The 13,221-nt window shown below is 38.2% G+C and overlaps 1 protein-coding gene across 2 annotated transcripts in view; it reads right to left on the minus strand.

Annotated features, from left to right (window-relative positions):
- Positions 1–13,221, minus strand: part of Bank1 (B cell scaffold protein with ankyrin repeats 1) — a 233,588-nt gene that overhangs the window by 26,088 nt on the left and 194,279 nt on the right. For both annotated transcript variants that reach the window (XM_034500593.2, XM_076933284.1), the window contains exon 11: positions 6,134–6,202. In XM_034500593.2, the coding sequence (XP_034356484.1) occupies positions 6,134–6,202 (69 nt within the window). The remainder of the gene's footprint in view (positions 1–6,133; positions 6,203–13,221) is intronic.

The following is a 13,221-nucleotide window of genomic DNA, read 5'->3' on the forward strand; positions in this document are numbered from 1 at the left end:
CCCATTTTAGGCAAGAAATGAGAAACTGTACAAAAAATTTCAGGTATAACTTTAACAAAAAAATACCCTTTGTGAACAACATGACAAATGGAAATATAAGTTATACTGGAAAAAGCAGCTGAAGCCATTATTCTTTTATGGAGTACAAATGATCACATTTTGACAATTTTCCCTCTTTTCTATTTAATACATCTAGAATTGGCAAGCACGGCCTGATGAAAATACCACAGGGCTCAGAAGTCTCTTTTCTCCACATAAGAGTAATACCTTCCAGTTTCTCCAGGTCTCCTGCTTAAAGACAATTTTATTATTTAACATTTATCAAACTGGCCAGCTCTGTGTACTCTGAGAACACAAAAATAAGCTCCCTGACTAAATCTTTTCCATGGGCATGGAAACCCCTCCAAAATAGAAGCCCATAATAATTCTGTTGTGTGGACTGAAGAATTGGGCAGAGACTTTGCCAGGGTTTATGAACTTATAAGCCCAGGGGGCCAAACACAAAGTTACAAAGCAAAGTTTTAATGACTGATTATTAAATATACTCAAATAGCTGTCATTATCACAAACAAATATATTCTTTCAGACTTTTGATGCTGATAAAAATGACTCTTGATATATTTTTGTTTTATTCTTTAGGTAGAATAATGACTAAAGGGAAATATATTTCAAACATAAGAAATCCACATGGAAAGAATGATGATATAAAAATTATCTATAGAAAATTTACATACAACTCCTACATTTACATACAGGGTATGAATGGCAACCAAAAATTGGAAGTTCTATAAGTAATTCTTACGCTTATCTAGATCTAGGGGTGCTTGCTGTAGACATTTGATTAGAATGGGCATAACCCTGTAAGGTAGGGTTTGCCCTGAGTAACAGCAAGCAGAAATCTTTCATTTGGACCATTAATTAACTGAGATGAGCGGATTATGCACCCATGACTAGGGAAGCTGTTTGGTACTGTTTCTGTTCTTTGGTTGCCGTCTTTCTTCCTTCAGTAAAACAGGAGTGAAGATAGTGAGTAAAATGGAGTTGGTCTTGGCATGGTAGGAAAAGCCCAAGAGAAACCACATATTTAAGAAACATGGGCTATCTGGAATCTGAGAAGAGGATGTAATTTTTGTATTCATGTTCTTGAGGAAGGAGCTTCATGTGCCTCTAGTGAACTTTGAGGATATCAGGATCATGGTCTAGTGGCCTGATAACTGCCAACCTATTTTTATAGGATGTTTGATATTTGGAAAATACCCAAATGATGCAGAAGCCCTTCCCTCAGTGAGAATTTCATGAATTAATCAGCCCTCAGAAAACTCTGATTCCAGAACCTTGGCTCACTCACTTCACAAATGCCAATAGGATCTATTCCCCTGGTTTGTGGCAATGAACACGCCTTTGGCTTCTTCCTGGCTCAGGGTTAGGAAATGGAGCAGAATGGAAGAGCATTATATCTGTGACATCATTCTTTGGCATTTTCTGATCTCCAAACGAACTTGGAAAATGGACTTTAAAACTGCATTTTGGTGAAAAAAAAATTTATCTGTGATTCTCAGTCCTTAGCACTTTCCTCTCGTATTTCTTCAAGATGTAAAATTCTAGTCAAAGAATTCCTTTGAGTTCCCACAGAAATAGTGCCAATTATTCTTTTTTTCTGTTCTCAGGAAAATTCCTTGGCTCAGCAATAATGTAACTTCCTGGCAACCCGTTGGCAGTCTTGAACTTAGAGATTCTGAAGTGCTTTCAGTTTCCGTGGGGAAATAGTTGGCTCTTATGTGTCCCTTTTTTCCAGAATACAGTAGGAGGAATACATTATTTAACCCTTTTCAGGAAACCTGTCTAGGTCCCTTAGAAGACCTTAACTCATGAACATTTCACAAACACCATCTCCCCTTCCCTCCAGAGACATCAGCACTGGAGAAGTATCTCCTCTCATTCCTATTTCATGATGAAATCCCAGGAGAATTGAAAAATACTCTGAAACCTGTAAGAAGCAGTGTTTTTCCATGGTCTTGATGATCATAATACTGAAACAGCTTCAAGAAGTACGGCCAGACAATTTTAATGCAAAATGTCCCTCACAGATTCATGCCCTGCTTGCTTGTTCCCAGGTGGTGGTGCTATTTTGGGAGGGGAGTTTCAACTTTAGAAAGTACAGAAAATCTGGGGAGAGCAGGCTACTTTCTCTGCTTCCTAGCAGCCATGACATAAACTACTCTGCTCTGCCACTCTTGGCACATGAAAGAGTGAGACCTCTGAAACCATGAGCCGGGATAAATCCTACTCTCAGGTTGCTTGCTCAGGTATTTTGTTATAGTAAGGAAAAATTCTGGGTAACATAAGAGCCATTTAAGTACCCAACACTTTCATAAAGATCCTTACAGCATCACCATAACCATCACCATCATCATCATTTTATTATTTTTCTTCATGCTGGAAACTAATTTTCCTGAAGGTTATAGCCATCAGAGAGATTCTGAAAATTTGTTTTAGAAAGATCTGTTGTTTTCTTACTTTTTGAAATAGCACAATATTTTGTTCTTTTCTGGTAAATTCTTGATGTCTAAGAGTAAAGAAATATCCTACTGTGACTAATTTAAAATGCTACAAATAAGTTGGATTTAAGAATCAAAATAAAAAGACATCAAATAACATGTGACATTGTTTTTTAGGTTCCCAGAGGCCTCTAAAAAAAAGTCTAATGAAAATTGACTTTGTGAAGCAAATTAGTCAAGAGTCTATGACTAGGTGTATAAAAATCAATAAAACATGGCATTATCAATAAGGTTTACTGTAAAATTTGTTTTTTTGTTCACCATTCTGTCCAGCCTTTTATCCCAATACAGGTGGAAATTATTTTTTCTACATACATGTTGAAACATAAATAAATCCTTCTAGGGGGAAACTCTCAGCTCTTCTTAAATGGCTTTCTGTGGGACAGATATCCAGCTGCTGAGAACAAACTCTCCCCAAGTTTCTACCATCTTTGAAATCCTGTGAAAGAGGACAAATCCTGAAATTTCAAGATACCACTTTCAGTGCTAACAGAATTGAATTATAACCACAAAGCAGAGAACACTTGATCTGGGAGTGGGGCTGTGTCAAAGACCATACAGACTTTCCTACTTACATCATCCAAGCTTTTAAAACTTCTACAAGTTCCTCAAATAGTACAATCAGCTAGGGACCTTCAGGGGAACATTCCATATCCAATGCCTAGTGTGGAATCTGCACTAATCCTCTTTAGGCTTGTCGCTATTGTATTATGCAAATTTCAATCAATTCAACTTCAAAAGTTGTATCAGTATAAGTGCTGTTCAAAAGTCCAGAGTCTCTTTTGAAACTCAAGGCAAACTCAGCTGTGAGCCTTAGTAAATGTCAAAAAAAAAAAAAAAAGTTGCTTAATTCTGACATACAATGGCACTTGATTCCAAAAGGGTTGACAGGGAGGACTACAGGGAAAGTTTAGACCAATACTGAAACGCAGTAGGGAAAACAGTACCCTCCCTGCCCACACACACACAGTTCCATGGTGAGCTTACTGAGAGTCATTTCCATTGATAGCTGCTTTCAACACACATAGCCTCTCTCTTGGGAACTATCTTGTCAGTGGCTGCAAATTCTTTTCGGAAGACGTTCTACACTTTCTGTACATCCAATACCTTTGGTTCTCCATTCCAACCTAGACTTCTTCTTCATGTTGTCACACACTGTATGAAGAGACTCTGATTCTTAGTTCATTGTCTAACTTCAGCGCCTTTCTGGAACTTTGGTACAAATTTCTATGACTCTAACTCTTACATCTTGGCTGCCTTCCACACCAACGGGATTATGTAGATGACAATACTGAGTTTTGCTTCTAGGTCGAGACAGAGCCTGGCCCGCTTGGATCATGACTACAGTTGTAAAGTGCATGGATGACTGAATTTTTTAGGTAGATATTTTCAAGGAAATTCCTTTAGAGACATGCTCTATTCAGGATCTCCTTTTTCTCCCCTACTCAAAGTGTTCTCCTTTAAAATGACTGTTTTAAAAAATTGGGTTTCAGTTTTATACTCTGAAGCCTTTGATGGCTGGGGTCTTATATTAAGGTTTCACTTCTATTGTGCCAGTAAAAAGTGTACACCCACTCTCTGTGCTAGGCATTTCCCCAAACCTTCTGCTCTCTTACTATAAACCTAGCTAAGGGCAGTGAGTAAATATGCTACAGCCCATAGATGATGCTGCCTTAAATTTCATCTCAAAGCAACTTAGTTCATTGTCTTTGAATTCTGGCTCACCCACATTTTCAGGACACGAATATCTGCTTTGTCAGGATCTTCCATCAGTGCCACCTAGTTCCATTATTTGCTTTTGCTTAAAACCTTGTGAGCCTGGTCTCTATGCGTATATTTCTATCAACATTATGGTCTTCTGTACTCCCACCAGAAAGGCTCATTAATCTCCCTGTATAGCACTCCAGGGCTCCTCTGAATTTCAGAGGAAACTGTAAACTCCTCTGCATTTCTTCTTGTTCCAATGAACTATATGGTCAGGTTTATTAGAGCTACATGCTATTTTAACTACCAACTATGGTATTAATTACCTTTCTTGTAGAAAGTGCCCAACAGAAGTAAGTTAACGGAGAATGAATTCATTGTTTGCTCATAGTTTGGGAGGGTATGGCCCTCATAGTGGGAGATGCTCAGATGCCAAAGTAGATGGGTTTGGGGCTATGGGAGTTTGCTACATGTCAGAAAACCAAGAGGTAGGGAGAATTTGTGTCAAATATAGGACTTTTATAAACCTCAAAGCTCACTCATGTGACCAGCCAGGCCTCACTCTGTTCTGTAGTCTCTGCACAAAAAGCTGTGGACAAATGTTAAAGCAGAGGGAACCCATAACATTTAAACCAGGACATGTGTAAAGCATAACATTAATGTTAATAATGGATAATTGCCATTTAAAGAGAGTGGTTGTTTTGCATATAGACTTACAAGCCGTGTGTGTATCTAAATAGTTCACGGAAGAGTTGTGGTTGAGCTTCCTCATGTATTGTGTTCAATTGCCATGCAAGTAATCATGAAAACAATCTAAGTACAACTTAGCTGCCACAAGGAATGCTACTTGAAGTGACGAGTGATAATCATTGAGAAGACAGCTTTGTTTGAATGACAACTCATAGCATCCCATGAGCAGGTCCACTGAGGTTCTGTGCTGAATATTATTCAGTGAGTGTCACAAGTAGGTGCCTTCCCCTAGCCTCTTCAAAATGGCGCAAAAGGAGATGGAGCGTGTGTATGTGTGTTTGTGTGTGTGTATGTGGGGGGGGGGCATGTTCTGTGGCTTCTTTATTTCAATGCGGTTTTCTCAATAATTACCTGGTACTTCTTTCAAGGTGACATAATTTGGGACTGAAGTTATATCAAAGGTGCAACTGTATCTGCTCATAGGTTACCAAAGATAACTACCCTAAGCCCTGTGTCAATTGACTTTTATGGTTTTTATATTTGAACATTTATTTAGTCCCTACTGTTGGAAAAGAATTGTACTAAATTGCCTACCATTAGGCTATCTAGTACATTTAGGCTACAGTTAGTACATAATAGTCTATTTGGTCTATTTAGACTGTAGAGTCTATCCTTGAAAAGGACAAAAGTCCAAGTGAACACCAGAAGTAAAAACTGTCCCACTTGTTTGAGATGTTTGTATGACTGTAGTGGTCTTCAGCTCTACTCTGCCTGATAAATGATTGTTCACAAGGTATTGCATCAAATGCTGAATGCAAGAACATACTAGGAAAATGGTTGTACGTTTGATTGGCATCAACTGCCGACTACAGAAACACCCAAGCTAGTCTCATTATTTGCTGCTTTACAGCTCTATAAAAGGGGCCTCTGATGCAAGTTATAAAATTTGTCTTATTTGTCCTACCCAGTGCCTGGATAACAATATCACCATAGGCAATATGACGAGGGATCTTTCCCACTTTAGCTAATGAAAATAATTGATTCTATTATGACATAGTTGTTTTGGGGTGAGATACAAACTCAAAGTAAAATCAAGCAAACTCAGTTATTTGTAACTGACCTAGGAGGCCTTATGCAAATTTCTATAATTTCTTTAAATCATATTTAAATAGGTTCAATACCTGGTTTCTTAGGGAGACTGTAGAACTTATCACCATCAGATTGTCTTCTAGCTGCCTTTTGTTGGAACACTATAAAAAAACATAGATAAAGTTTATTAGACAAAGGCAATTAAGAATATGAAATATACCATAAGAGCCTCAATGAAGGCAGAGTGCAATGTATCATTTTCCTTAATAACAGTATCTGAATTGTATTTATTTCCGAGTATAAGGATTTCCTTAGTAACAATATCTGAACTGTATTCATTTTCGAGTATAAGCATTATTAAATTTGTAATTTTCTCATCTGTGTAGTTTATCAGTAATTTTGGAAAGCACTTCCTTTGGGTAGAGTCCGTTAATGTTGATAGAATGCTTCCCTAAGCTGGTAAAATCTAGCTGATTCCTTCTTGATATCAGTTAAAGCTAAAAGCTCCATTTTATCAGAAGTGATAAATGCTAAACCCACGTGAAGATTCCATTTGCATAGAGACTGCTTGATCAGGCTTGTGGGTGATAAGCAAGCATAATTGTTATTTCTTCTTAAACTGAAGAGAAGCCTGTTGTGTTCCACAGATGTAAAAATAAAAGAGGCACTTTGCTCTTGCGTCATCTACCCTGACCTCGGACCTATTAAAGCAGCTTGTTTGAATTACTTCATTATCTGAAAAGTGCTTTGTTCTCATTTATTATTTCGCACATGAAATTCTGGGAATTAAGTCAGCATTACTCACCCTGTTTTGCAGATGAAAGGTAAAATTCAGTGTTTAATATTTATTAAGCACCCACAAAGTTCTGGATGCTTTGGGGTATTTGTTAATGAAATAGACCAGATCTTTTACTGCTTTACTTTTTGGAAAATGAGCATCCGGAGTTACATTTATTTTTTTATGGGCGGTCTGAATTATGGGGTTTGGGAACTCGAAGAGGCCTGGGAGATTTAGTCAGTCTCATATGTTTATAGACGAGGAAGTAACCAGCTTGTAAAAGGGCTAAGTGAATTTTGAAATGATCCCAGAGTTGTTAGCAGAGAAATGATTTAGACCCTTAATTCTTGGCCTTCAGCCTTTTGCTTCCTCCCTACAGTGATGCTGCGTCTCCTACTTAGTAACTATTCCCTTTTAAAGTTAGAGGAGGAGGCTGGGAGGAGCAACGGGAGCATGGACTCCCTCTTGTTCCTGGCATCCAGCAGGATCTTCCTATAAAATGGAACCGAAGCCCAGGGGGGCAAGGAGACAGCTGCCTGGCACTCGGCCACTGGGACCTGGGGAAACAGGTCCATGATGATCATGAAGTTCTGCTGTGGTTCTTCTCTCAGTTAAACCACACCAATATCAAGGTCATATATGGAATCAATCAAGAATACATACATTCAACTTTTTAAAAACAAATATCCCAAACCAAATCAACATTTATTAAACACTTAATGTCTTAGATGACATCAGGAGAAGTGAAGATACTGTCAAATACAATGTATTTGAGAAAAATTTTGCATCTAAAATAACAGTTCTGGTTGAAAATCAGTTTTCTTTGTACATTGTGGGTTTGTTGTGTTTTTTCCTAATTAAAATACAGTGAGGGGTATTTGGCTTGTGACTGTTCTGTAGGATATTAGATTTTCCCCCCAAGTCCTATTTGCTGTTTTTTTTTTCAGCTAGTTCTACAGTTGCCATAGTATAAAATGATGACAGGCAGCTCATGTTTTGCTAATATTGTTAAGATGTAATGGAGAGTTCCTAAGGCTGAAACACTGTAGTCCGGCATCATTAATATGGGAAACAATTTGAACTCAAAGGCAAATGCAAACAGTAATTTCTCCAATTAAACAGCAGGTTGTGTAAGAGTTTATGAATTCTGCTGAGGTATGAAGTGGCAGAGCAGTTGCAAGTAGACTTATCTTCCGAGCTTTCTTGGTGTGAAGCTTGCTGTAGATCCAATTTACCCTGGATACTTTTTTTTTTTTTGGAATACTTTCTTCTGGCAACAAACATTTGGCACATGTGATGAACAGTTTATGCTGACCTTACCTTTCAGTTACTAGGCATTAGTGTTATTTCTCTAGAGTTAAACCAGGGTCAATCTGGAGTCAAGAGTGAGCAGACTACTGAAATTGTTGGTGGTGTGAGGAGATGCTGATAATAGAGTGGGTGAAGGTATGAAATAGGTTATAGTGCTAATCCTATTAACGACTAATCTGAGGTAGAATTCCTTACCTCCCCTCCATTGCACCCATGTGCCTTTCCTTTTCCCTGAACTTACTGATAAGTTTTACATATTTACAGAAATTTAGACTTAGCAAATAGCCTTCTCAATGCTTTTAAAGTTCAGAGGCATTTTTCAAATACAACATAGCCATAAGGAAAGAGCTATTATTTGTAATCAGAGGGCTTGGACTAATAGAAAAAGTAGAAAGTTAAATCACAGAGTAGAATGCTTTTTAAAAATGTACTGACAGTGCTGACCCTATATGCTGAATTCTTGGTCAGCACTGTTCCAAATACACTTTAGCCAGTCAGTGTTCAAGGCATGGTACCACATGGTACCAATGCAATTTCTGACATGTCAATTTGGATAACCTTTACCCAGTGTAATCTTATTTTTCTCTTGCTACTTTTAATTAGAATTTAAAAAGAAAAAAAAAAACACGAACACAGTATATATCTTGTCCTTACCTTTAAACACAAGAAACCAAAAGAGGGGAAAAAAAAACCCCAACAAAACAATCTTTGATGTTTAAAATAAACTTAAACAATTTAAATGTCCCAAATGGCACCCTCATTTATTTTAAATATTGGATAAATGATGTCTGTAAAAGTTTCTCCAGAATAGAAGTGACATTGAATAAAAATTAGCATATTATTAAATATTCAAAAATGTTAAGCAAAGCAGAAGTAGCAGAGGAGGAGACGGTGAAGGGAACAAGTTCACTTGCACAGTTTGTCTTTCCAGGCTGTTCTGCAGGAACACTACTAATGTCACCCTTGTTTATTGTCCCCCGAGAGCAAAAGGAATCATCGAGAGTACCTCTTCCTGGAAAAATGGACAAGGCACCTTCAGCATTATTGTGGTAGAGCTGATAAAAATCTGGGGGATAGCAAACGTCATCCATGACGATTCAAAATGGAAGCCCTCAAACCCCACGATGCTCTGTACCCACCACACGTGAAAAATGAAAACATACACTCTATCCTGTGTCCTGAGCTTGCAAGTGATGGGCTCCTAAAAGGGATTCCTTTATTATTCATCAGATGGCCAACCACACAGCCCACCACTGTACAACCAAGGTCCTGGGATGCACAGGTGTATCGGACACTTTCCAGAGCCTTCTACGCTTTGCGGCATTTATTTAGACAGAGGTCAAGCATGCTACTGGTGCCCACTAATTCGAGGATCAAAGGCGGAAGAGGAAAAAGAAAGCAGAAGCAACAACTCTTTTCTGACGGTGTCAACAGAGGAGGAGAATGCTGTCACCCCATAGGTGGTCCCAGTGATTCACCTGAAGCTTAGGGAAGATATGCAGCCCCTATAAAACAGTACAAACACTTTGATAGCATGAGACCATTTCACTGTACTGACATTCTTACATCATTTTCACCTAGTTATCTGGCATGCGTACCCAACACAGGCCACCACATGGAACAGGAATGTGGACACGGTCATATCTGCCATGTGACATGAGGATCTTTCACCTGGCAGGAACATACAGACTTAGGCAAATGGAAACTATGCCTTGCTGTCTAGGGAAAATGTGTGTCTACTCACCAGCCAGCACACACACACAGTCATTAATGTTAGGACATTCTCCTTTAGAGATTGGCAGAGACAGAAGAATAGAAAGCACATAATGACCCGGAGGTGAATGACAAGGAAATCAAAAGGCATGGGTGTTATTCACAGATGCTTAGCTTCCTAAGGAGAAAACATTCATTTTCTTTCTAATTCCAAACAAAAATGTGAGCTTTATCAGTAGGTTACTATGAAAATCCTCTTTCCACACAGAAAATCTCATAACCAATTATTTCCTCTAATTTTAAGCAACTTAATTTAAGGGCACTGGTAAAAAAAAAAAAAAAAACAACTTTTTATTTGAATATTTCATGCAAACAAACAAGACTATTTCTATTTTTAAAATGTGTCCTATCTAGGAAGTGAGTAAATTCTGGAGAAAGACAGGTTGTTTTATGGGATTGACAGCTTGAGGCCATCACAATGAGTTTATATCAGCTAAGGCTCCATGCATCCCTGGGTAGGCATAGCCTCCTTCAGGCAAGCAACATATTTCCAACACCTGCTGCTTGCCCAGCTGGAGGCTGACTTGTTTTTTGGTCATTTCTATTCAGTTATGAGAGAGTAAATACTAATTGAGAATTAACCCAAATCTTTTATTTGTATTTCACATTGAAATGACTTGAGTAGTCCAGAAGCTATTGGAAACCTTTAAAGCTATTAGACTTTTACATTTGGTTCATGTTCGTCATTGGTAATAATTGGAATGGAGTTTTCTTCCCTTCCTCTATATGAGTCAGGAAATGCTTTCATTCCAGATACCAGTGGGTATATCCATTCATTTTTACGTTGTATTTCATAGGATCTGGTTTTCTAAAGTCTAATTTTATAATCCATTTGGTTATGTAAACTTTATACAACCATTAAATACTACATATGCTAATAGAACTCACCCTATATGGGTCAAAAACATCCAAAGCCGGGGCTGTGCCCATTTGTTCTAATCATTTTCAATATGGTAGCTGGTAAGTCTTTTGGAATGGCTTGCAATCTAATATATCCGCACATGCATATGAGAGGAGAGAAGCAGAAGGCAGGCACTAACAAGGAATAGAGCTTGCTGCACCCTGTGTCTGTAGAATACCTTAACGTATCATTTGCCATCTCCTGCATTTTGCCCTGATTCAAGCACAGAGCATATGCAGCTTTAGCCCTCAGGAAACCCCAGGAAAGCAGGCATTATAATTTACAAAAGTAAATTTCTAACAAATGAATTGAGATTGTATAAATTTCACCATGTTATACAGCCTTTGAGTTCACAGTGACATCAAGTTCAGTTCCATCTCTTTGTGGGGGTCATAGATTTTACCAATGAACTTTCTTCAGAGGGGTTGCCACTCACTAGGATAGCTCCACGGATCATCTTTTTCTCTCAAAGATCACTCGAATCTCTAATAACTCCAATCAGAGTTAGAAAAGATGCTCACAGTAAAAATTCTAGAAGAAAACTAAACATTCAAGAAATCTAAAGTGGGGCATGTGTGTATACGTGCGTGCGTGTGTGTGTGTGTGTGTGTGTGTGTGTGTGTGTGTGTGTGTGTGTGTGGTGTCTCTATGGGCAGTTGCTAAAAATGAACAGTATCTAAAGATTTCTAATCCTTACTCTTACTTAATCATGGTAATAATGCAGATCAGAATTTGTCAACATTGGTACTGTTGACACTTTATACTATGTAAGATTTTACATTGGAAGTGTAGAAGGCTGAGTTTTTAAATTGTAGGATATTCATCAGGTACCTCTGAGCTCTACCTCCTAGGTGCTACTAGTATTATTCTACTTATGTAAGTCACAGTCTCTCTAGACATTGCTAAGTGACATCTGGGAGACATTGAGAATTACTACTACAGGTAAACTAATCTTTTTCCCACAGACATACTCAACATGACGTATTAAAGATAAAACCACAAAAATGTTGTGGTGCAATTGAAAAAAAAATTACAAGTGTTTAATTACACTTCCATCATTTGCTCACACGTTCAAATCTGTAATGTAAGTTCACTCCAATTCAAATATGGCTGCCTTTCCACTTTACATGAGCATGGAACTGAATCCTTGAAAGATGAGACCAACAAGATTTATTCTTGTATCAGTGCTCTAACAGATGGCCTGGAAAGTCCCCTTGGTTTCATCCAGTGTCCCTATAAGTGACCTGGGAGACTATGGTGTTCTGCTCTGAGGACAAGGAGAACAATTCAGTAAACCTAGGTTACAAAGCTGTATTGCTTCTGTTCAATGAACAGTACATACTCAGTCATAACGATAGCTCCTTTGTGGAACTAGACCAGCACCCTTTCAGAGAAAGATAAAGAACTTCCCCTGGGAGCGCAGGAACCCTAAACTGACAAACTGAAGGATGACTAAGTCATTCTGTTCTGACAGTACCTATAACATGCATATTGTGTGCTGAAGCTAAATTGTTTGGATGAGGTCATGTAGGCAGAGAGTGGGCTACAAGGCTCTGACTCTAGGACCTGTTTCAACCAATTTGAACATATTTCCTTGATAATGAAGACAGAAGATATTCTATTATGTCACAGTTACAGTTATAGGGATTAATATTCTTTAATTTCTATAAGAACCCCCCAATTCATTCTCTCTCTCTCTCTCTCTCTCTCTCTCTCTCTCTCTCTCTCTCTCTCTCGATCAATTTCAAGCACAGTAAACTGTAAGTGGAAATTCACTGAAAGTGAGGCAATTGTATTTGACATTTAGGGTCTTCTCAGCAGAGACTCCCTCAAGAAGGTCATATACAACTTTCTTGCACTGCAAAAATGCCATGGATATCTCAGGAGCAACTACAAATTGAAAGGGGAATTGTATTCTGCCCCAAATTAGCCATATGGACTCAGCACTATCTTTGTTCTACTAACTGTATGAAGGGAGACTGAGAAATGCTTCCTTGATGGGAAAAACTTTCCCTCATAGGAGTTTACATTTTAGCATGGTTTAGGATGGAGTTGTACTACCTGTCTATCTACACCATATTGATAATCATTCTCTTTCCTTGATTTGCTGTAAATCAGTAATTTGGTCACTAAAAGATATAAATCTATAGAAATCTCTATATTTTTGATGCCTATGAGCCTATTCTTGTCCAGTATAACAGGATGAGGAAAGTAAAGAGTAGAGAGCATGAGATCTGAGAACAGGGAGATTGGATAAGAAAAATGTGGTTTTTAAAACGTGAACAATTCCTGTTGCAGTTCTTAATCTAAGGGTATGTTTCACACAACAATCAGTCAGGTACATGTCTCCTAATAAAATGGATGGCCGTGTGTTCAGTTTTGAGGTCAGTTACATGTCTGGGGGTGGAGAATGGTGG

This window comes from Arvicanthis niloticus, chromosome 4, assembly GCF_011762505.2.
Source record: "Arvicanthis niloticus isolate mArvNil1 chromosome 4, mArvNil1.pat.X, whole genome shotgun sequence".
Taxonomy (NCBI): Eukaryota; Metazoa; Chordata; class Mammalia; order Rodentia; family Muridae; genus Arvicanthis; species Arvicanthis niloticus.